Source organism: Solanum stenotomum, chromosome 1 (genome assembly GCF_019186545.1).
Source record: "Solanum stenotomum isolate F172 chromosome 1, ASM1918654v1, whole genome shotgun sequence".
Taxonomy (NCBI): Eukaryota; Viridiplantae; Streptophyta; class Magnoliopsida; order Solanales; family Solanaceae; genus Solanum; species Solanum stenotomum.
The window spans coordinates 33,826,913-33,848,956 of record NC_064282.1 but is presented as its reverse complement, the minus strand read 5'-3'; the positions used below and the strand labels follow the sequence as shown (position 1 = coordinate 33,848,956).

Sequence of the window (22,044 nt, the reverse complement as noted above, 5' to 3'; positions counted from 1 at the left end):
AGGGTATACAGTTTGGACTAGCCATGGTGAGGTTGAAAGTGACACTATGTTTAATAACTTTGTTGTCGGTGAAAGTAGTAGATCTACGGAGCATAATTATTTCCAAGGTTCTAGAATGTCAGATATGATTAATGATGCTTTTGGGATGCACTCTGATTTTGAACAAGGAGAAAATGTAGAAGAAGCTCCTAATGAAGAAGCAAACATCTTTTATGAACAATTGCGTGATTGTAGTAGTCCTTTGTTCAACGGGAGTCAACACTCTAAATTGTCTGTTGCAGTTAGATTGTTAAGTATCAAATCTGACAATAATATTTCTCAAGGAGCAATGGACTCTATGATAGAACTTATGAAGGAATTAGTTGATCCCAATGTAGAGATTTCTGATTCTTATTATAAAGCAAATGCATTGGTGTCTAAGTTAGGACTCTCCTCGATAAGAATTGATTGTTGTGAAAAAGGTTGCATGTTATACTATAAGGAGGATGTCAATCTAGAGTCTTGTAAGTTTTGTAGTCACCCTCGCTATAAGATTGGTTCTACCGGAAAGAAACTTGCTATTAAGGTGATGCACTATTTACCTCTTATACCAAGATTGAAAAAGTTGTATGCATCAAATAGCTCTGCTCCTCATATGAAATGGGATCGTGAAAATAGAAGGCCACCTGGTGTCAAGTGTCATCCATCTGACGGAGAGGCTTGGAAACATTTTGATAGAACTTATCCAGATTTTGCTGCTGAACTAAGGAATGTTAGGCTGGGCTTGTGTGCGGATGGTTTCACCCCCTTTTCAGTTGGGGCTACACCATATTCTTGTTGGCCTGTGTTTATTACACCGTATAATCTTCCACCTGAGATGTGTATGACAAGTCCATATATATTTCTGAATTGTGTCATTCCTGGTCCGAGTAATCCTAAAAGCAAGATTGATGTGTACTTACAACCTTTGATTGATGAGTTGAAATTGTTGTGGTTTGAGGGGGTAGAAACATGGGACATTTCTTGTAAACAAAATTTCAACATGCGTGTTACTTTAATGTGGACTATTAATGATTTTCCTGCCTATGGAATGCTATCTGGATGGATGACAGCTGGAAAGTTAGCATGTCCCTACTGTATGGAAGATACTAAATCATTCACATTAAAACATGGCCGAAAGAATTCATGGTTTGATTGTCATCGTCGGTTCTTTCCACCTGATTATGAGTTTAGGAGAAAGAAATATGCATTTAAAAAGAATAAAACTGAACGAGATGGTCCACCCCCAATATTAACGGGTGATGATATTTGGGAAAGGGTTCAAAATTTTCCAAAGGTAACTGAGGAACCACCGTACAAATTTGATGGGTATGGTGTTGCACATAATTGGACTAAACAGAGTATATTCTGGGAGTTACCTTATTGGAAGGATAATTTGCTTAGACATAATCTCGATGTCATGCATATTGAAAAGAATTATTTTGATAATCTGTTCAACACTGTAATGGATGTAACTGGCAAGACAAAAGATAATGTTAAGGCTAGACTTGACTTACCAGAACATTGTAGACGACCGGAGTTGCATTTACAGGAGTCTGCCAACAACAAGTTACTTAAGCCCAAGGCTAGTTATTCATTCACAATGGAACAAAAGAGAAAAATTTGTGAGTGGGTGGAAAGCTTGAAAATGCCAGATGGATATGCCTCAAATTTGGGAAAGAAGGTTGACATTGAGCGTGGAATATTGCATGGGATGAAAAGTCACGACTGTCATGTTTTTATGGAACAATTACTTCCGATTGCTTTTTGTGGATTGCCTGAAAACATATGGAAACCGATGGCAGAAATCAGTTTGTTCTTCAAAGACTTGTGTTCCAGCACATTGAGAGTAGAGAATCTGGTTCGGATGGCCAAAAATATAGTTGTTATTAGTAATAAGTTGGAGAAGATTCTTCCACCTGGGTTCTTTGATGTGATGGAACATCTTCCTATTCACCTTGTTCATGAAGCTCTATTGGGAGGTCCAGTTCAATATAGGTGGATGTATCCTTTTGAGCGGTAAGTAACTATAACACATTTATTCTTATTTCATAAATCGTTAATATATCTTTTGAAATTATATATCTAATATAAAATTTTACAGGAGCATTGGCAAGTCTAAAAGGGGTATTAAGAATAAACATAGGGTGGAGGGCTGTATGGCTCAAGTATATCTAGCTAAAGAAAGATCCCACTTTTGTTCTTACTACTTTGATGATTATGTGTCGTGTTTGAGAAACAGACCTAATCGACATGATGTTACTGGGAATGATCCTGCAGTACAATCATTATCAATCTTCAACCAACCGGGTAAGGGTTCAAAAAAGCGTACATTGCACAAACTTACCGAAAAGGAGAAAAAATCTGCAGAGCTTCATGTCTTGTTGAATTGTCCAGAAGTCCAACCCTTCTTAGAGTAAGAAAATTAAATATGTAAACAACATATATTCAACTCCGATTTTATTAAGGAAACTAACTGTATTTTCAATGTGATTCTACAGTTATTTTGTGAGCCAATATGGTGATGATCAAGTGTTTCCATCATTTATAACGTGGTATACTAATTGGGTAAGTGTTGTAATATATACACCTACTAAGAGATTAGTGTACTCTTCCTTCTACTAACATTGCTTTTAATTTACTAATTATATATAGGTCTACAATTCAGAAAATGCTGCCACATTTGATCAATTTTTCAAGGATATTTCTTGGGGACCGATTACAGTTCACACAATGTCCCAATATAACGTAAATGGTTTTAAATTTGCCACAGAGAAATACTCAAAGAATAAGAAAACTAATAATAGTGGTGTTTGGGTTAAAGGTGATAATGGAAATCAAAATGAGAATGTTGATTATTTTGGCGTCCTACAGGAGATTGTAGAGTTGGAGTATTCGGGTTGGCCAATCAAAAGAATAGTACTTTTCCAATGCAAGTGGTTTGATCCAACTTCAAGAGGTACGAGGGATCTTAAGCAATATAATATCATTGAAGTCAAGCACACTAGGAAGTATGAGGCTTATGATCCTTTTATTATTGCACAAAATGCTAAGCAAGTGTACTATGCTCCTTATCTGTTGCGTAGGGATAAGTCTGATTGGTGAGTTGTAATCAAAACAAAAACTGATGGGGCGAGTGGAAGTTGAGAATGAATTGGATGTTGCATATCAAAATGAAATATCAAGTGTTCATCAAGTAGTGGATGTTGAGTTAGAAATGAATTTGGAGCATCCTGATCACATATTAGAAGAAGTTAATAGAGAAGAGTTAGATATGCCAACAAATATGGAGGAGGATGAGGAGGAAAATTTAGAAGAGGATGAATGGATAGATGAGGAGGAAACTTCCGAAGATGATGCATGTGAATGGATAGATGATGAAGAAACTTCCGAAGAGGATGAATAACAATTTGTATGTTTAGTTGGTGGATTTTTAGCTATTCATAATTAAGTATACTTTATATTTTAGTAGTTTTAACGTTTGTTCGACATTGTGAAAGACTATTTGGATTAAGCCTTATGTTATGATAACTTTGTTTGATATATTTGTTCGACATTGTGACATTATTTTGTACTACTTTGTTTTAATCTTTATATTTATTTGATATAGATGGTAGATAAAGACAAGGGTAAATAAAAAAAATCCGCTAATCCGAAAAAGAAATTTAAGGCCAATGCTATGAGAAGGCCCACTGGGGTCGTGATATCTGATGAGCCCTCTCGAGTTAATATTTCAAAAAGGGCCTCAGTTTCAACTACTCACTCGACACACCAGTCACATAATGCCTCTACTCATGTGGCTCCACAATCTGGTTTTACTATATCTACATCCACTGTGGTACCTAGTTCGGGTTACCAAACATTGCAGGGCTATTCACATATTGGTCGTGGGTCTAACATACCATCAGCTAGTGCTAGTCAGTGTAATAGTTTGAATACTAGTAGTGGATCAATTGGACTTTCCAATCTTCATATTAAATCCAATGGATCAGAGCCTAATACTCCCACCACCTAGCACTCAGATGCACATGGTCCTTAGCCAGGCGATAGAGACAATTTTCGGAGACTCGTCATCGAGCCATTAGGATACAAGTATGATTTAATTATGTTTCATCTTTCATTTATCTATTTATATTTTAATTGATTGATTATCTTTTGTTTACTCTACTTCGTCAATGAACTCGTATTTCAGCTTACGTCTGGATGTGGGTATGGCAAAGATTATTTTAAAGTGCATCAGAACTCACTATAATGGTGTGTATCCGATTTGGAGTTCAATTCCACTTAACGCCCAAGGGTAGATGTTCAATAAATTTAAGGTAAGAATATATATAAATTAAATTCATATCATATACATTTAAATTCTCTAGTCATTTGAACAATAAATATTTAGTAATTTTTTATTACAGAAATATTATGTATAGGCTCCCGAACACGAGGATGACGTTCAAGTGAACTTCAAGCTTAAAGCTTCAAAGTTGCTTTCTAGCACATTTTGTGATTGTCGAAGAGAAAACAGAATGTCTAAGTTTATGTTTTCGGATCGATGGGCTTTGTTACTGAAACATTGGAGTACTGATGAAAAATTTAAAAAGAGGAGTGAGATTGGGAAGATGGCTCGCGCATCAGAAAAGGGAGGCTCTTTGCACACTGGTGGAGCTATTAGCCAGGTTACTAGGAAGGAAAGAATGGTATACTTTCTTAATTTAGTAAAATAATTTTTTTCTTTTCTGATAAGTACTTTTTGGAGATTAATGAGATCAAATTCTATATATGTTATTTGCAGGAAAAAGAGTTGGGTAGGCCGGTAGCTGTACCAGAGATGTTCAAGGTTGCTCACGTCACGAAGAGTGCGAACCCCACATAAGAAGAAAGATGGATTGAGCCACGTGCTCAAGAGACATATGTAAGAACTCCATTCAAACTAATTTTTTTTTCTTTTCCTTGTATATATTACATTCTTATTCGTAGAGTTCTTTGTTTAAATTACAGGATAGGTATATACGAATATCTCAGGAATATCGTAGTACTCTACCTCTTGAGAGTCAGGACAGACCATTTACACAAGAAGAAAACAAGAATCTTTGGAAACAAAGTGCTGGTGAACCGATTAGAGGTTCAGTCTACGGCTATCCAGAAAAGGCGTATCAGAAGAAGAAGTCTTGGTATTGTGGTTCATCATCCTCAAGCTTTGATGGTGGGGATAGAGAGACAATATCTGCAATGGAGAGTAAGATAGCTTATCTCAATGCCGAGCTTGCTGCTGTAGCCGAAAAAGAGAAGAAGAGAGAAGAAGAGAGGAGGAGATTGCGGCAGCAAAGGAGGTAGAGAACAAGAGGTATGGAGCGCTTCAGGCCCAACTAACTTTTCTTTTTGAATCAGGAAATATTCTTCCTCCATGTTCGGCTAGCAGTGATGGATCTGATCAGGAGGGTGATGAGAATGATAAGTTTGATAAGGAAAGTGAGGGTGATGAGAATGGTAAGTCTGATAAGGAGAGTGAGGGTGATGAGGAGTAGTTGTATCTATTTGACATTTTAGACTTCTATATTTTTGGAATTGTTTGATTTGATCCTGTTTTAGTTTATTTTGAAGTTGGATGAAGTTTATTTTGAAATAGTTGAATGTATATGTTGAAAATATTGTGTTGTTTTGGTTGGATGAAGTTTATTTGGCTTTGGGTTGTTTTGGTTGGATGAATTTTATTTGTCTTTGGGTTGTTTTGGTTGGATAAATTTTATTTGGCTTTGGGTTGTTTTGGTTGGATGAAGTTTATTTACCTTTGGGTTGTTTTGGTATAAATATGCAGGTGGGCAACTAAAAATTGCAGCAATTTGCTGCCTGTTTTGCAGTAGAAAACCAACCTCCGGAGGTCGGAATTTCAAAAATAAAAAATAAAAATACCGACCTCCGGAGGTCAGAATTTCAACATTACAAAAATAAAAATACCGACCTCCGGAGGTCGGAATTTCAACATTACAAAAATAAAAATACCGATGTCCAGAGGTCGGAATTTAAAAAATACAAAAATAAAAATACTGACCTTCGGAGGTCGAAATTTCAACATTACAAAAATAAAAATACCGACCTCCGGAGGTCGGAATTTCAAAAATACAAAAATAAAAATACCAACCTCCGGAGGTTTCTATTTCTACATTACAAAAATAAAAATACCGTCCTCCGGAGGTCGGAATTTCAAAAATACAAAAATAAAAATGCCGACCTCCGGAGGTCGGAATTTCAACATTACAAAAATAAAAATACCGACCTTCAGAGGTTGGAATTTAAAAAAAGAATATTCTTGTATAAAATAAAAACCGACCTTGAGAGGTCGGTATTGAATAGCGACCATGCTTTTTCCGACTTAAGCTGGGATGTCGGTTTTAGGTCGGTATTTCAGGGAATACCGACCTCCAAAAGTCGGTATTTATAGGTCGGTATTCACTGTTTTTTTAGTAGTGTTACCAACACATTTTTAATTGGTTGGTAAAACTAGCAACAAATGCTATCGTCGGTAAATAATTGATTGGTAATTCGTTGATAATTGGTTAATAAAGTGTACTTTAGTTTTTTTGGTCATATATACCAACTGATGTATACTTCGTTGGTAATATTACCAACAAGAGGCATGTGCTAGTTATATTTAAGTTGGTAATCCGTTGGTAGAAAGTTGCTAAATTAGGCGCCATATTTTCCGTCAAATTTACCAACTAAAATATTTGGTTAGTAATATTTCAGTTTGTTATCCGTTGGTAAAAAGTTGCTAAATTAGGCGCCATTTTTTTCCGCCAAATTTATCAACTAAAATATTTAGTTAATAACATTTCGGTTGGTAATCCGTTGGAAAAAAGTTGCTAAATTAGGCGCCATTTTTTACCGCTAAATTTACCAACTAAATTATTTTGTCAGCAATATTTCGGTTGGCAATTTGTTAGAAATTCGTTGCTAAATTCTGAAAATAGCTTGGTTACAAATTTGTTGCCAATAGACTAACTAATTTGAGTTGTTAGTATAATCCATTGGCAATTCGGGATTTTCTTTTAGTGTTAAGACTAGTAATTTATACTACTTTTACTCGTACATAAATATTATATATTANCGACGCAATAAATGCTTTAATTTAAAAAAAATGACCTAGAGGGTCATTACATACTAGGTCCTGCATTTGTATATTTTGGTCTATTTGTATATTTTGGTATATACAAATGAGTCTTGCATTTGTATATTTCGGTCTATTTGTATATTTTGGCATACAAATGGGTTCTACATTTATATATTTCGGTGTACAAATGGGTCATATATTTTGGTATAAAAATGGTATGGCAAAAAACATGGAATGTTTGCTGCGAATAAAAATAAAAGAAACTATGGCTATAACATTATTTTGAATTAATAGTTTGCTATTTCATAAAATTTTCTCATTTTAAAAAGAGCGAGGTGTTTAATCAAGTGAGAGAAAAATGAGTGATTTTAGGAAATTGCAGAAATTGTTTGCTAAAACAAAATAAAGTGAATCCCCAAAAATAAATTTGTGAATAAACACTTTTGAGAAATATATTTAAAAGCTTTAATCAAAAAGTTTGATCAAACATTAATTGTTGTTTTATATTATTTTTTTTAGATAGTATAGTGAAATACAAATTGTTTCTCACCAATAGTTCTTTTTTAAAAAGTACTTAAAAAATTATTTTATAAAATAAGTTTTTTTTATTTAATGAATGAGAATGCGGTTACACATCTAGGTTGAAACCAAATAAAAGTTCAACAATGGAAAAATGCAAGCAAACCGTAGCATGTAACCATATATCCAAAATAGTTTAAGATAAGTATAAGTCAATAAAAGTGACCGTGCTAGAACCATGAGACTCGAGGGATACCTGATATCTTCCCCTCGGTCAATAGAATTCCTCACCCGAATTTCTAGTACGTAGACCATAATAAAGAGTCATTTCCTTTTGATTAGGGATTAAAAAGAAAAGGTGACTTGAAACACCAAAACTCAATTCTGCGACTCTGAAAAAAATAAAATAATCCTTAATCAGTACCGTCACTTAAAATGAAAAAATTCTTCCGCCGTGTAAAAACAGGTTGTGACAATCTAGTTCCTTTATAACTAAGGAATAGACCTTACACTAAATAATAACCTAGACTATAATCTCATATAACAACTAAAGACAGTCTATCAGGTCCGTTGCTGCATATGAAAAAATATTTCCTTGAGAGAATGGTTTTTGATGTATGTATTTCGTCAATGCAAAGACTAGTTGATATCACTTGTATAAATGGCTAATATAAGATGGACAAGTAACCTAGTGCAACACCATTTTTTGGGAGTACCAATCATCATCTGTAGTCGTGCACCAATCACTTTAGTTGTAGTAGTGCTTGAAGCTTTTACAACAATCATTTTCACATTGCCTGAACCTCTCAATCTCTTATGAGATCGGAACCCATACTAGATTCCATAGTTTGTCAAATCATCAAAAAAAAAAAACTATAGAATAACTTCATAATAACATCCTTGATTCCCAACTCAAACCATGCTAACAAGTTCTAAGTGATATTTTTCATTGACACAAGATCTCATAACACAATTTGAAACTTTACAATAGAAAATGAGGTTATCATTGAAAATTGCATAATAAATTACATATGCTGACTTTTAGAAATACATCCATATAAGGATATTGGCATATACAATATGTTCATCAAAAATAACATTATTTATTTCATATGGAAGTTAGAACTAGCCAATTATTCATTACACAAACACATAGATATATTTAATTCAACATTATTTATTACACATACTAGATAGAACTCAACTAGTCAATTATTCATCACACACACAATATATATTCTACTTTTCGAGAAGGTGAGCCTCTACATCCTTGGTCAGGTCAAGGATAAAATCCAGGTGAATGAGGGGTTCTGGTGTGTCTTCAGTTTTCTTTTCATATTTAATTGNTTTTCGAGAAGGTGAGCCTCTACATCCTTGGTCAGGTCAAGGATAAAACTCAAGTGAATGAGGGGTTCTGGTGTGTCTTCAGTTTTCTTTCCATATTCAATTGTCCAAGTAGTCCATTGATAGTCACAAGATGTTATAACATTAAAGTAATTATACAACTCTAATAAATCTCCTTCAATCGGTTTCCATGTGATTGATTTCTTGTGAGGATCGACGTCTTCAACTAAGTGCTTCATGTACATTTTCTGTCCAGCTATAATCATTAAAAATAAATATAATAGATGTTATTAATATTTCAACTGTTTAATTTCTCATGAAATATTTAAACATTTATAAAATATTCTTTATATAAATTTTTTTTCCCCTCAATTTCATTTTCACGGAAAATTAAGTAGGGCTCATATATATTGGATTGTCTATCTTTTATGAGTGGAGTTTTCTTTCCAAATCATAAAAGAAGAGCTAACATTGTAGAGAATATCACGATTAGTATTGCAAAACTATAATTTTGATCATATTTTGGAAATTTTATTTTTGAATTTGATTGATGGAATGATAGATTACCACAAGCATTTGCTATTAAAGATTAATATTAATAATTTAATAAGTTATAAATATGTTAATTTGATGAACTTTTTATTACTAAAAAGTATTAAGTAATATTTAAGTGTTAGTTGGTGCCAGTAAAATAAAAATTGTAAAAGTGAAAATAATTTTAGTTAAGAATACTTTTTCCTACCAGCAAAAGATGTTATATTCCTTTCTTGAAGCAAAAGGATTACTAAAGAAATACTCCTAAATATAGAAGATTTATGCAAGTAAATCATATTGAGAGAGTACGAAAAATGTGTGCTACCTTCATTATATCCAACTAACAATTGAACCAGCCTTCATAGTTTTACCTTCATGAATTTCAAAATGGTTGATATTTCTAGGACTTATTTTGGGTACATGATCAGTATAGGTATGAAAAATATCATAAAACGAGTGTCTGCCATACTTCACCTCCACGGAAGCAATTAACTTACCTTTCACGCCCATATTTTCTACTTCTCAAGAATAGGAATTAGTTGTAAAAAGAAGAGTGTGAGAAAATGTTCAAAACTTGCAATCTTTATACAGATTTTTAACTAGCTAGTAGAAAATATATTAACCACATATCTATGAGTTAATAACATTTTGTACCCTCAATATATTACATTTTAGCGATACACACCTTAATCTATTTTAAAAAATAATGTACTACATAACATTTTACTTTTATGGAAAAAACTTCAAAAATATATTTTCAGAAATAAAATAAATCCCTAGAAACTAAAAAACAGACTTCAATCTAATTTTAATCATCATTTCATAGTTATGTTGAAAATGAAAAAAATGTGAATATATAATGGTCTTTTAATGATAATATCTATTATAGTTTACGTATTATCATTATCATTAGTTTTAATCAGGTATTCACTTATACTTGATTATTTTTATTTTGGTAAAATGGAAAAACCTTCAAAAATATTTTTTCACAAACAAAATAAATCCCTAGAAACTAAAAAAGACTTCAATTTGATTTTAATCATCATTTCATAGTTATGATGAAAATGAAAAAATGTGAATATCTAATGGTCTTTTAATTATAATATCTATTATAGTTTACGTATTATCATTATCATTAGTTTTAATTAGTTATTCACTTATATTTGATTATTTTTATTTTGGTGTGTGTGTTCAACCTAATGATTTATACGTTATAAATAATTATTTGGGATAAATAAAATGGAACCATTACTTCAAAATTCTAAATCTGCCTTTTTTAAAAAGATAGATTATGTATTTCATATGTGATCTTTCAAATGATTTTACAACAAAAGAAATTAAAGATGTTAAATGAGAAACTTTTTTAAGAAAAAGAAAAAAAATGAAGAATGATGTTACATTATGATGTTTTGATAAATTAACGCACTATGGGATCTGACATCAAGGACAAGTCAGTGGAGTNGATAGATTATGTATTTCATATGTGATCTTTCAAATGATTTTACAACAAAAGAAATTAAAGATGTTAGATGAGAAACTTTTTTAAGAAAAAGAAAAAAAATGAAGAATGATGTTACATTATGATGTTTTGATAAATTAACGCACTATGGGATCTGACATCAAGGACAAGTCAGTGGAGTGGAGCTGTAAAGCTACCACACATGTTATGGTAGGTAGGCACGACAATAGAGGTGCAGATCTCTCAACCAATGGTGTACTACAAGGTTGTTCTTTTACATCTTATGTTAGACACTTTGAGAAGAAACAACCTAGTTTTGCAATCAAGCATATCAAAAGCAAAAGCCTTTTTTCTTAAGAAAGTAATACGCTCATATGAACAGCAATAGACCTGATCAAGTTATCTGGAGAAAGTCTCACCTTGTCATTTGAGTTTAGTATAGTGTGCTCAAAGATTGTAAATATATATTCCTATAATATAAAGGACTATAGATCATTTCAGTTGTAATCGTTTTAAAGTAGAGTTCATGGCTAGAGTTAGTCATGGTGTGTTTGATTGAAGTATGTGTTAACTAGAGGTATATAGTTGATATAGTGAAAAATAGGATTATTATTTAGAGTATCGTAATAGAGGTGTTACAAGGTGTAGGATTAAGAATTCAACCCTTTTCGATTACTGGAATATATATTTACAAGTCACTTGAAGTTAGTGGAGTTATTGAGAAATTATGTGTGATAGGTCATGCTTTTCTCCTCTCTTGAGCAAGTAGGTTTCACGTAAATGTCCTTATTCTTTACTTTAAGCTTTACTATTCTTATTACTGTTAGTATAGTCAAGGGACCTAACCTCTTAATTCGTGGTGGATTCATGCAAGTCAATATAAAAGGAAGAGGAGGTGGTAGGTAGGGTGCAAACTTCTAAAGTAGTAACAAATTAGGGATGGAAATAACTATTAATCCTATATGTATTGTGTATATTCCAATTCACATGTTTTTTTATTTTTGGTTTCCGTGGTGTCCGGTATTTATATTGGAGCCTGACTAAATCTAAATTTGCTTCGGGAAGTCTCACATTAGGGGGTAAAGTGCTCTCTAACAAATCTGACTCCGTACCATGGGGGACTCAAACCTGATCTAGCTAAGGACGAAATAGTACTTACCATACAATTCACATGTTACTAGTGCAATCGAAGATTAGGTTTTATTCCATTTAAAATTTGTCAATGTACTTGCTAATGAAAAGATGATGAAGATACATTCACAACTAATAGTTTTACCATCATCAAAATACGAGGACAATTGCATTATTATTAATCTTGTAATAACTTTATCAAACACTTAAATAATATAACAAATAGAATAACATCCATCCTATTATGAAAAATATTACACTTATGATGGATGTCCACAGGGGCGGCTCAACATAATTCGGGGCCTAAAGCGAAATTTTAATTAGAGGCCTAAAATTTAAATAAATTTTCTCTGTATTTATTTATTTTAATTATTTTTTAAGCAAGATTTTATCAATTCAACATTAAAAAACATCATTATTGAGACAATTATTATATGAATCGATAATATAGTTCTATAAGTAATAAGTTGATAAATTTTAAACAAAAATAAGAGTTAGAATCTTAGAATCTGATTCAAAAAGTTGATAATTTGGTATACCCTACTTTAATATGAAAAGTTACGAAGAAATAAAAGAATATTTGTAATTTACTTTGTTCAACACTTTTTGGCTATTGATTCATATTTTTGATACAATAACACTCTAACTATCAAAGATTTGAAGAAATAGAGTGCAGAAGTAGTTAAAAAGGATAAATAATGTGAGTGTTAGCGAAGAAAATATTATATATATATATATATATATATATAAATGTACTTTTTATTATAAATAATTAAATGTTTTCATGGAAAATTAAACATGATTTTTTATTTATAAAAATTTGAGGCCCCAATTTGGCATTGGCCTAAAATTTTGTACGCAAGAGCCGGCACTGGATGTCCATAATCTCTCAGAAGTTATTTCCACTGCTTCTCATTACAATGGTTGTAACTCAAACCATCATAACCTTCATGATCATCTTAATGGTTAATGTCACCATTTATGACATTAGTTAGTATTCCTCAATATAACTTATAAAATTGACGTACATAAAAATCATGCTATACACAGTTGAATAAACTTTGAAATACTATGGACTCAGCGTCGTCGTTGAGGTTTGTCCCACCGTATGGAATTAGCCTAGACTCATCATTGAGGTTTGCCGCGCCTTATCAGGATTTGTATAAGCTCATTTGAACTCTGGCCCACATCGACAAGGCAAACACATGAATGACTATGATATCATTCGTAACAGTCCAGTCTGCTAGTAATATTATTCGCTATTGGCCTAGGCTCGCATGACTTTAAAACACGTCACTAGTTGGTAAGACATGCTTATGTATGTTTCACCGCTTTGTACATTGGTTGACCTTCCGGCACTAATAGGCTCATAGTATTGGATCGACATATGATAAGATATGGTTCTATACTCTGACAAGGTATAGGGAACCCATCTAACTGGGATTGTAAGTTGAGTATCATGAGCTCAAATGACGTATGTCAGTTATAAGAAGCTCCATAATTATTAATTTTATGATATATTTTAAGACGGTAGGGTTCATTCTAAATATGTTATTTTATATGTATGGATATGCAAGTTATTGAAAAGACTCAACCATATGTATATATGTATTATTATGCAAGTTATTGAAAAGACTCAACTATATGCATATGTACTTTTGAAAGAGATTTTATGATATTTATTCATGGACTCCTAATAGCTTCCTTGTTAGCTCTTCTCTGTTAATATGATCTTGGAAATCTTATTTCACTGTTTTGTTCATGATTCTTTAAATGATTATGCTAGTGTCCCCGTACTTATCAGTACACTCACGACTCATACATTTCTCTATGTTGCATCCTTTTGTGATGTAAATTCTGGCATTCACACTCAAATCCGTGGTTAGTGAGGTTGCAACACTCCCAATTAGCTTTTGATGAACTTCTCTTCTGGGGACTCCATTGTTCTAGACTATCAAACATTTTTCCTTGTGTTGTCTTTGTTTTGAGGTAGCTGGCGGCCATGTTCGGCAGATTTATATTTTCATTCTAAAGTAGTAGAGGCTTTACTCAAACAATAGAAAACTAGTTTCATGGATTTTCTAAACTCTATTATTCACTTATGTATTTCAACTTCCGCTTACTTTCTTTATGTTATGCTTTGATATGTATGCTAAGGGTTAGCTTGGGATCACTCATAGTTCTAGGTACCATGTCCTGACTAGTATAGACTCAAGCTGTGACAAACTTGGTATTTGTAATGGTCCAATTCGTTAGTGATATTGTCTTCTTTGGGCCTAGGCCCTCACAACTTTAAAACGTGTCACCGGTTTGTAAGCATGGTTACTTATATACCCAACATCTTTCTTGTGTTTTACTAATGTGAGACTTTTAGTCTTAAGCCGAGGTGTTACACATATGCACTATATCTTTTTGCAACACTCTCTAATTATAATTTTTTATAGAAAGTTTTACAAAAATAAAGTGACATTCTAAAAAAAATACAAAAATATAATTACTATAAGGTGTTATATGCACTATATCTTGTGGTAATCTAATTAATAGATTCTTTACACAGTTTTAGTAAATTAGTTTGACTTTTTCAAGAATTACATATAAATATAATAAATATCAAAAGGAGAAATGGGTATCTAGCTTTTTATCATTTTGTTTGTCTTATATTATTTAAAGGGAAAAAGGACAAATATACCCCCGAACTATCGTAAATGGTATGTAGATACCCTCCGTCATATTTCAGGGACATTGGTGCCTCTGCCGTCCAAAAACTAGAGCATATATGCCCTTTACTCTAACGGAAGACTAAGTAGGGACACGTTGCACAATCTTATCCGTCGAATCAATATTTAATAAATGTTGGATCGGTGGATAAGATTGTGACACGTGTATGTCCATTAGTATAAAGGGTATATTTGCTCTAGATTTTGGACGGTAGGGGCATCAATGTCCCTAAAGTATGACTGAGGGTATCTGCATACCATTTACGATAGTATAAGGGTATATATGTCCTTTTTCCCTTTTTTTTTTATTAGAGATCTTTATTTTTATTTAGGCTTAGCTTTCAAGTAAATATTCGAATGCTCGAGGGGCTATCAAGACTTCACAATTACCTTCTACTACAAATCAAAATTTTATATTATTAATCCATTGTATAATGACTGGACCTTGGAGAGCCCGATAGGAAATCGAAATAGTTGTGGAAGGGGGCGGAAGATACTTTATTATATACGAGGAACTCACGAAAATATCTCAGTGCTCAATCATCCAATCAATTCAAATGAGGGTCAACAAAAAAAGAATTGAACCTATCATTCCTACATGTTCCATTAGTAACATTCCTTTGAGATGTTACTGCAGATTTTGCTTGGGTTTAATCTTTCCCGATTATAAATCATATAGAAATTTCTTATAAAATGAGCGAATTTATTGAATTGGTTTATTAATAGTCTTTGTTCTTTTTGACTCTGCGCCATTGATTCTACTATTATTAGTGAGGGATCATCATTTTTACAGATTAAGAGATCTAAGACATTTTGTTCAATTTAAATTATAAAAGAGCAATAAATTTCATCTTCTCCAAAAGAAACAAAAAGAAAAAAGAAAAAAAAGAGGGGGACCCTAATAGGAGCCTTTTGTATCTTCACATTGAAAAAAAGGAATTATTTTTTTCAAAAAATAATAAATATGGTTTTCAATACACTGCCAAACTCCTTAAGAAAGTAAGAGTCTTAATTATTTGTTTTTCAATAAACTGCCAAATTCTTAAGAAAGTAAGAATTTAATTATTTGACCTTTTTGTTCAGAAAATTTAGAGTTTCATATCTATTTATTTATTAATTAATTTTATTTTCCTAATACCTATTGGCACATCACTATTGCATGAGTTATAAAATTGTAAACGGAGGATATCATTCTCAACCATATATATATATATATATATTTAAATTTTTTTAATTAAGAAATTAATTAGTTTTAATAGATAAAGATCTAAATTAAAATTTTAATACAAACGTATTCAATAATAATAATAATAATCTTCGTTTAGAAGTCTTTAATAGACTAATTTAAATTTTGAATTGAGAAGGTAATTAGTTTTAAAAGATAAAGATCCAAAAAAAAAAATAGGGTGTGTCATTACTTTTTTGTGTGAAGTTATTATATTTTTAATTGGATAATAATAATAATTATTATTATAATAATAATAATAATAATAATAATAATAATAATAATAATGTAATGACCCGTTAGGTCGTTTTGGATACTAGAGCATCTTATTCCGTAAAAGAATCTTACGGTAGATTCTAAATGAGAATCTTGAACTGTTGATTTAACTACGATTATTTAGTTGGGGGTATTTATTAAATAATTAATTTTTTGTTGATTGTAAATGAGTCAAATCTGAAATTTATTTAATACACAATGTTACTTGGCCCATATGTAGAAACAAAAATAATAAAATGTAACAATTTTGGTTCATAATTAATTTAGAGAAAACAAATTAGGGAGAAAGACATACTTGTAGACGACGAAGAGTGGCATCTGCATCTCTGGTAAGAATTTCAACTCTTGAAATTGGGTTATGGTTAGAAGGAAAATATTCCTTAAATATTATTACAATTGAATCAATAAGCATATATCCTAATATTATTATAATATGTTGGTTAGATAAGGAATTGGAAGGGTATAACGTTTTGGTTGGAAGTTTTGCGGAAGACAAGATCTGAAAGGTCATCATTAATTAATGATAGAGGTTATAATTGAATAATGTGTGGCTCTTGAATTAATGATTACGAGTCATATATCTGCATCATTTCCAGGCCAAATGACTGAGTACGCGGATTGTATGAGCATGTAAGGGGAATTCTAAATCATAAATATAGGCTTGAACTTGATAAAAAAGAAAAAACATATTTACCTCTTCTCAACTCACTCAACTAAACTTAACTCAAGAATAAGATACTCAACTCAAAGATTAGATACTCAACTCAAAGATATGATATTCAACTCAAAGGTACTCAACTCAAGATACTCAAGGATAAAGCAACAACAAAAGATGGAATACATGGAAAACTTTTAAAACAATAGATAACAACTCAATTGTATTGAAGAATACAATAATAACTCAATTTGTATAAAAATACAATATAACTCTGTGGGTGCTTCTCTAACCGACAACCATCACTATGAGCTATGTGATAATACATCGTCTCGCTCACACTGCCAGAACTGTCCTATACCTTTTCGGGGTATAGAATCTCTCAACTAAGTGGATCCCCTAGTCTATGATAAAAAGCATTAAGGAATCATCTAAAAAGTATGACCCTTTCTACTCACGTTGGCTACATGGTTTATGGAGGTTGTGAGTTGTACGAACTTTGCCCCGTATCGGTGCTCAATACTACTCCCAAAATATACTTGTTCATATGTTTAAAAACATAACTCTTTCTGTGTTTTGAGATTATTAATCAAAAATCTTTCTCTTAAAAGAGATGGTACTCAAACTACTTAAAACTCTTTTGGAAATCTCAGTTTCCTCTCATTTAAATGTAAAATCATTTACTCTTGGGAATACTTAGTTCCCATATATCATTTTAAAGAAAATGTACTCAGCTCTATTCTTCCTCAACTCAGTGCTCAAGTCTTTAAAACAATTTGTAAAAAGACTTCTTAAAATAGGGTTCATGCTGAATTATGGACGTGAATGACTCAATTCAAGATTTGCAATAACCATGCATAGAACTCAATACTTGGAACTCAACAACTCTAGAATTCGAGGAGTTAATGATACTACTCCTCTCAAGAATGCTCGACTCGAAGGGTTCATGCAGAATTATGGACATGAACTACTTAACTCAAGGACTCAATGAAAGACTGCTAGACTCATAGGGCTCATGCGGAATTATGGGCATGAACTACTCAACTCAAGGACCTTTATGGTAACATGTAGTAGCCCCATGATTAGGAATATAATACCAAAATGATTAGAAACTCAATACTCAAGACTTAGAAATTGAAGATACTACCCCTCTCAAAGATACTCAATTGATGGAGTTCATGCGGAATTTATGGGCATGAACGACTCGAATCAAGGGTCTAAATAATAATATGAAACTCATGTATACGACTCTTCTCATTCTCATACTTACATCCTCAACGCTCAGTTTAAAACTCAAGTATTGGCATTGAAAAACTTCTCAAGATTTATAACTCAAAATATGGTTCATGCTGAATTATAGACATGAACAAATCAACTAAAGGATCTCAATAAAAATATAGAAACTCAATAATTAGGAATATAATTTTTAAAAGAACCATGAACTCAAGAACTCAAATCAACTTATCGCAAGAATACTCAAATCTAGGGGTAGAATCCTAGATTTCTCTTTTACTGATTTGAAAAAAGATGTAGGGCGTGAGGACGAATTAGTCCAACAGTATGATAGCCTTACATACCTTAAAGAACAAGGTTCTTGAACAATCTTGAAGAAGAACTTGATTAGAAGCCTTGAAACCCTAGCTTGAAGGTAAACGATCAAGAAAACCTTTCTTGGGATTCTTGAATTAGTTTCTTGAAATCTCTATGGCCAAGAATTATTATTTTCATTAGTGATTCATAATTGTATGGAGTAATTTGAGTTGAATAGAATGTAATTCTTGGAGAAAGACTTACCTTGAAGAAGAATCTTGAAAAAGATTGAAAGAATCTTGAATGTAATCTTCTACTTTGATTTTTCCTTAGGGTTTTGCCCTAGGGTTTGAGAGAGAAGAGAATGATGGATTAAAAGATGAAAATCTGATTTTTTTGAGCCTTTTATTAGTCAAAAAATTCTTTTAGGATTTTCTTGGAGGTAGAAAGACAAAACGAGGTTGTTAAATATTTTTCCCGTTGGCTAATTCATAACAACACTATATCAGGTTACTAAAATAGTCATAATTTTTACTCATAAATTGAATTGACGCGAAATTAGTGGCATTGGAAAGTATATTCAAATACCTTTAATTTGATAAGTTATGGGCCATGTAAATCTTTATATTATAAAAGATATGGTCGTTTGAAGTTGAACCAAGTAGAATCTTACATCAAAACTTAATCGATAAGGAAACTTCAAGAACACTTATCAAGAACTCATTAAGAAATTTAATTTCTCAATATTTATGGATAGATTCACAAAAGAAACTCAATATTGACGTGTGGGTGAACAAACCCAGAGCACTATGGAAGCTTACATACCTCAAACAACTAGGTTCTTGGCGAAATCTTGAATTTCTTGAAGGAACGCTTGAAACTTTGAACTTTTTCTCCTCTTGAATCCTATCTCTAGAGCCTAAACACTTTGGGGATGAATGAAACTGATTCTAATCAGTTTAGACTCCTAAAACCTTACTAAAAATGTTTAAATCAGATTGGGTAAGGAAAAGACCAAAATACCCCTCATATTTTTGGGTAACTTTCCTTATTTGGAGAGCCTGACTTCAAATGGGCATATCTCCCTCATACAAGCTCAAAAATTAGCAAACTCAGCGGCGTTGAAAAGAAGATTCCAAGACGTTTCATTTGATATCTTATGGGTCTCCTAACTCATCATGTGCTAAAAATTATGGTCATTTGAAGTTGATCCAAAACATAAAAGAACTAAGGAATGACTAGAATGAATTCTCTTTAATTCTTTTTGAAACTCAATGTGTTATATCTAGTGACCTTAACACTTAAGAAAAAATTAAATTCCTTGGTAAAAACTTACTCACTACGAAGAATGGTTCAAGTCTTAGCTCAAAAAAAATTTCGGGGTGTTACAGATTTGTTCTTACAAATCTAGTCTTGATTTGCAAAAAAAAAAAGTCCAAACAAAATCTGATATTTTTTGTTTTGATTTGTTGTTTTGACACTAGATCTTTGTTCCCTAGTGTTTTTTGAGTCTAGCTTTTAAATTTCGTTCAATTTGGAGTTGTAGAAGTGAAGTTGCCGTTGAAGAGTTTCAAGCTTTTCAAATTTTGAAAGTGGGTCTTTTGATTGAGGAGAAATTGGAGGTTAATAATTATTGGGATTTGTTCTCTATGTTGAAGGGAAGAAAATCCTAAATTTTGAGCCAATTCCGAGTTGATTTGAGTGCATTGGGATTTTGTGTTTGTTCTTGGTGTTCTTGATAATCTTCAAGTTGTTCTTGATGAAGAAGAAGAAAGAAAGTACATTTGATCCAATATTGTCAAGTTAAATTTGGTCAAAGTGTTTGTTGGTCCACTTGTGGAAATTAGAAAAAACAAAGAAATTCGAAATTAAAAAAAAAGATTAAATTTAAAAAAAAATATCATTATCACGTGGACATCCACGTCAACAGTCAACAAAGTCAACTGCCAACGCAACAACCACATCAGTGCCATCTCAGTTGACTGCTACACAAAGAGGTACAACTTCAGAGAGCAGGTTTTTTTTGTTTCAGCCTTAAAATTTGGCTAAGTATGGGAGTTTCTTGCCTTAAATTTTTTTTTAAGTGTCCAAATTCACTTCTTCTTCTTCTAAACTCGTTTTTCCTCTATTTCTCAACTATTTAACAATTAATTATTTAATTACTTGCTAACTAGTTTTTAATCATCAAATCATATCTTTGATCCTTCAAATTAAGTAACAATAAGTAATTCTTCTACTTTTGTTACTTAGTTTGTTTTGAGTTCGAATCTTTTGGTGCTTCTTTCTTCTGCTTTTCTCATCTTAATTCACTAATAACCTTCTTGATTCAAGTCCGTTAGTTTTTATTTGGGTCGTCCTTCTTTCAAGAGTCAAAAGAATCCACTCCACCACAAAGGATAGGTGACCTTGAATTGGTTGGCAAAGCTAGTTCACTATCAATTTTGAGACGACGCCATAGTAGATGAGTTGACAGTTCAAATAAAGAGTGACGTGAGGATTTTGATACTAACTTGTTTGTTAAGTTTTATAGGTATGATGGAAGGATCATTATCATTTTGCAATCGAGATCCTTGTACTATGAACACAAATGAGTTGTTTGCTTCAATACAAGGAAATATTTAAAAGGTCATTCAATTAGTCACTGAGATGGCACCCGATGAGTTGAAAAGACTATTGAAGGGTACTACTCATTGTGATGAAGAACCTAAGGAGTTGCACAACCAAGGGGAATATACTTCATGTTATGAGCTACAAGGTAACAATGTTAATTCTTGCACTTCCTTAAGCTTAAAAAATCGTTGTGTGACTAGTAGCCAATTGAGTATAAGCGATAGCTTGATTTCGTGTATGATTAATGATTCTTTGCCACATAGTGATAATGTATTTGTTGAAAGTGTTCATACACTAGTTGATCCTATTGATGACCGAATTTATTCTTCTTGTAAGATCAATTTGTGTCCACCTAGTGTTGACACTTGTGCCTTGAGTGATATTACATTGTCATGTAGTTCTTTGCCATGTTTTAATAATGTATATGTTGAGAATTTGAATACATTAGTTGATCCTATTGATGACCAAATTGATTCTTCTCGTAAAGTTAATCTGTGTCCACCTAATATTGATGCATGTGCTTTAAATGATAGTTCATTGTCAAGTGCTATTGGTGTTGATCAACTTGTGTGTAATAATCCCTTGTTTGATGTTGACATCAATAATGATGGTGAAATGCATAGTGGTGTGTCTTGGCATGATAGAATTGTAATCCCTCTTGAAGGCTACCAAGTAATTGAGAATTCACTATGATATAATGACACACTTTCCAAAGATGGATCTCTCTTCTTGGAAAATGATAGTATGTCTATTGGAGGGATTAGTGATCAAAAAGAAGAGGATGTATGTTCTCCAATGAGACCTTCGTTCTTGTTTGACCCCATTCTTGATCAAGGTATTAATGCTTGTGGATCAAAATGTGATTCTATATATGGGCACACCTTGGATGAAGTTCATTTATGTAACACCTTTCTTTATTACTTG

General features: G+C 32.3%; 1 protein-coding gene, 1 long non-coding RNA gene and 1 pseudogene across 2 annotated transcripts; 2 read left to right on the top strand and 1 right to left on the bottom strand.

Moving 5' to 3' along the window:
- The first annotated feature begins 115 nt into the window (after window positions 1–115).
- LOC125876282 (uncharacterized) lies at window positions 116–3,123 on the top strand. The gene is made up of 4 exons (XM_049557461.1): window positions 116–2,037; window positions 2,123–2,434; window positions 2,520–2,586; window positions 2,674–3,123. Exons 1-4 carry the CDS (start codon window positions 116–118, stop codon window positions 3,121–3,123), a joined length of 2,751 nt encoding a protein of 916 aa, XP_049413418.1.
- Window positions 3,124–4,563: 1,440 nt separating this feature from the next.
- LOC125852567 (uncharacterized) lies at window positions 4,564–5,307 on the top strand. The gene is made up of 3 exons (XR_007445025.1): window positions 4,564–4,709; window positions 4,805–4,924; window positions 5,011–5,307. It is a non-coding gene; the product is annotated as an uncharacterized LOC125852567 (long non-coding RNA).
- A 3,606-nt stretch (window positions 5,308–8,913) lies between these two features.
- Window positions 8,914–10,027, bottom strand: LOC125876199 (kirola-like; annotated as a pseudogene).
- Window positions 10,028–22,044: the final 12,017 nt, after the last annotated feature.

Bases quoted from the DNA above. Each gene is read 5' to 3' on its own strand.
- LOC125876282 (XM_049557461.1), top strand. From the start codon at position 116: ATGTCAGATATGATTAATGATGCTTTTGGGATGCACTCTGATTTTGAA. The intron at 2,038-2,122 runs GTAAGTAACTAT...AAAATTTTACAG, and splicing joins TGGATGTATCCTTTTGAGCG to GAGCATTGGCAAGTCTAAAA. The intron at 2,435-2,519 runs GTAAGAAAATTA...GTGATTCTACAG, and splicing joins GAAGTCCAACCCTTCTTAGA to TTATTTTGTGAGCCAATATG.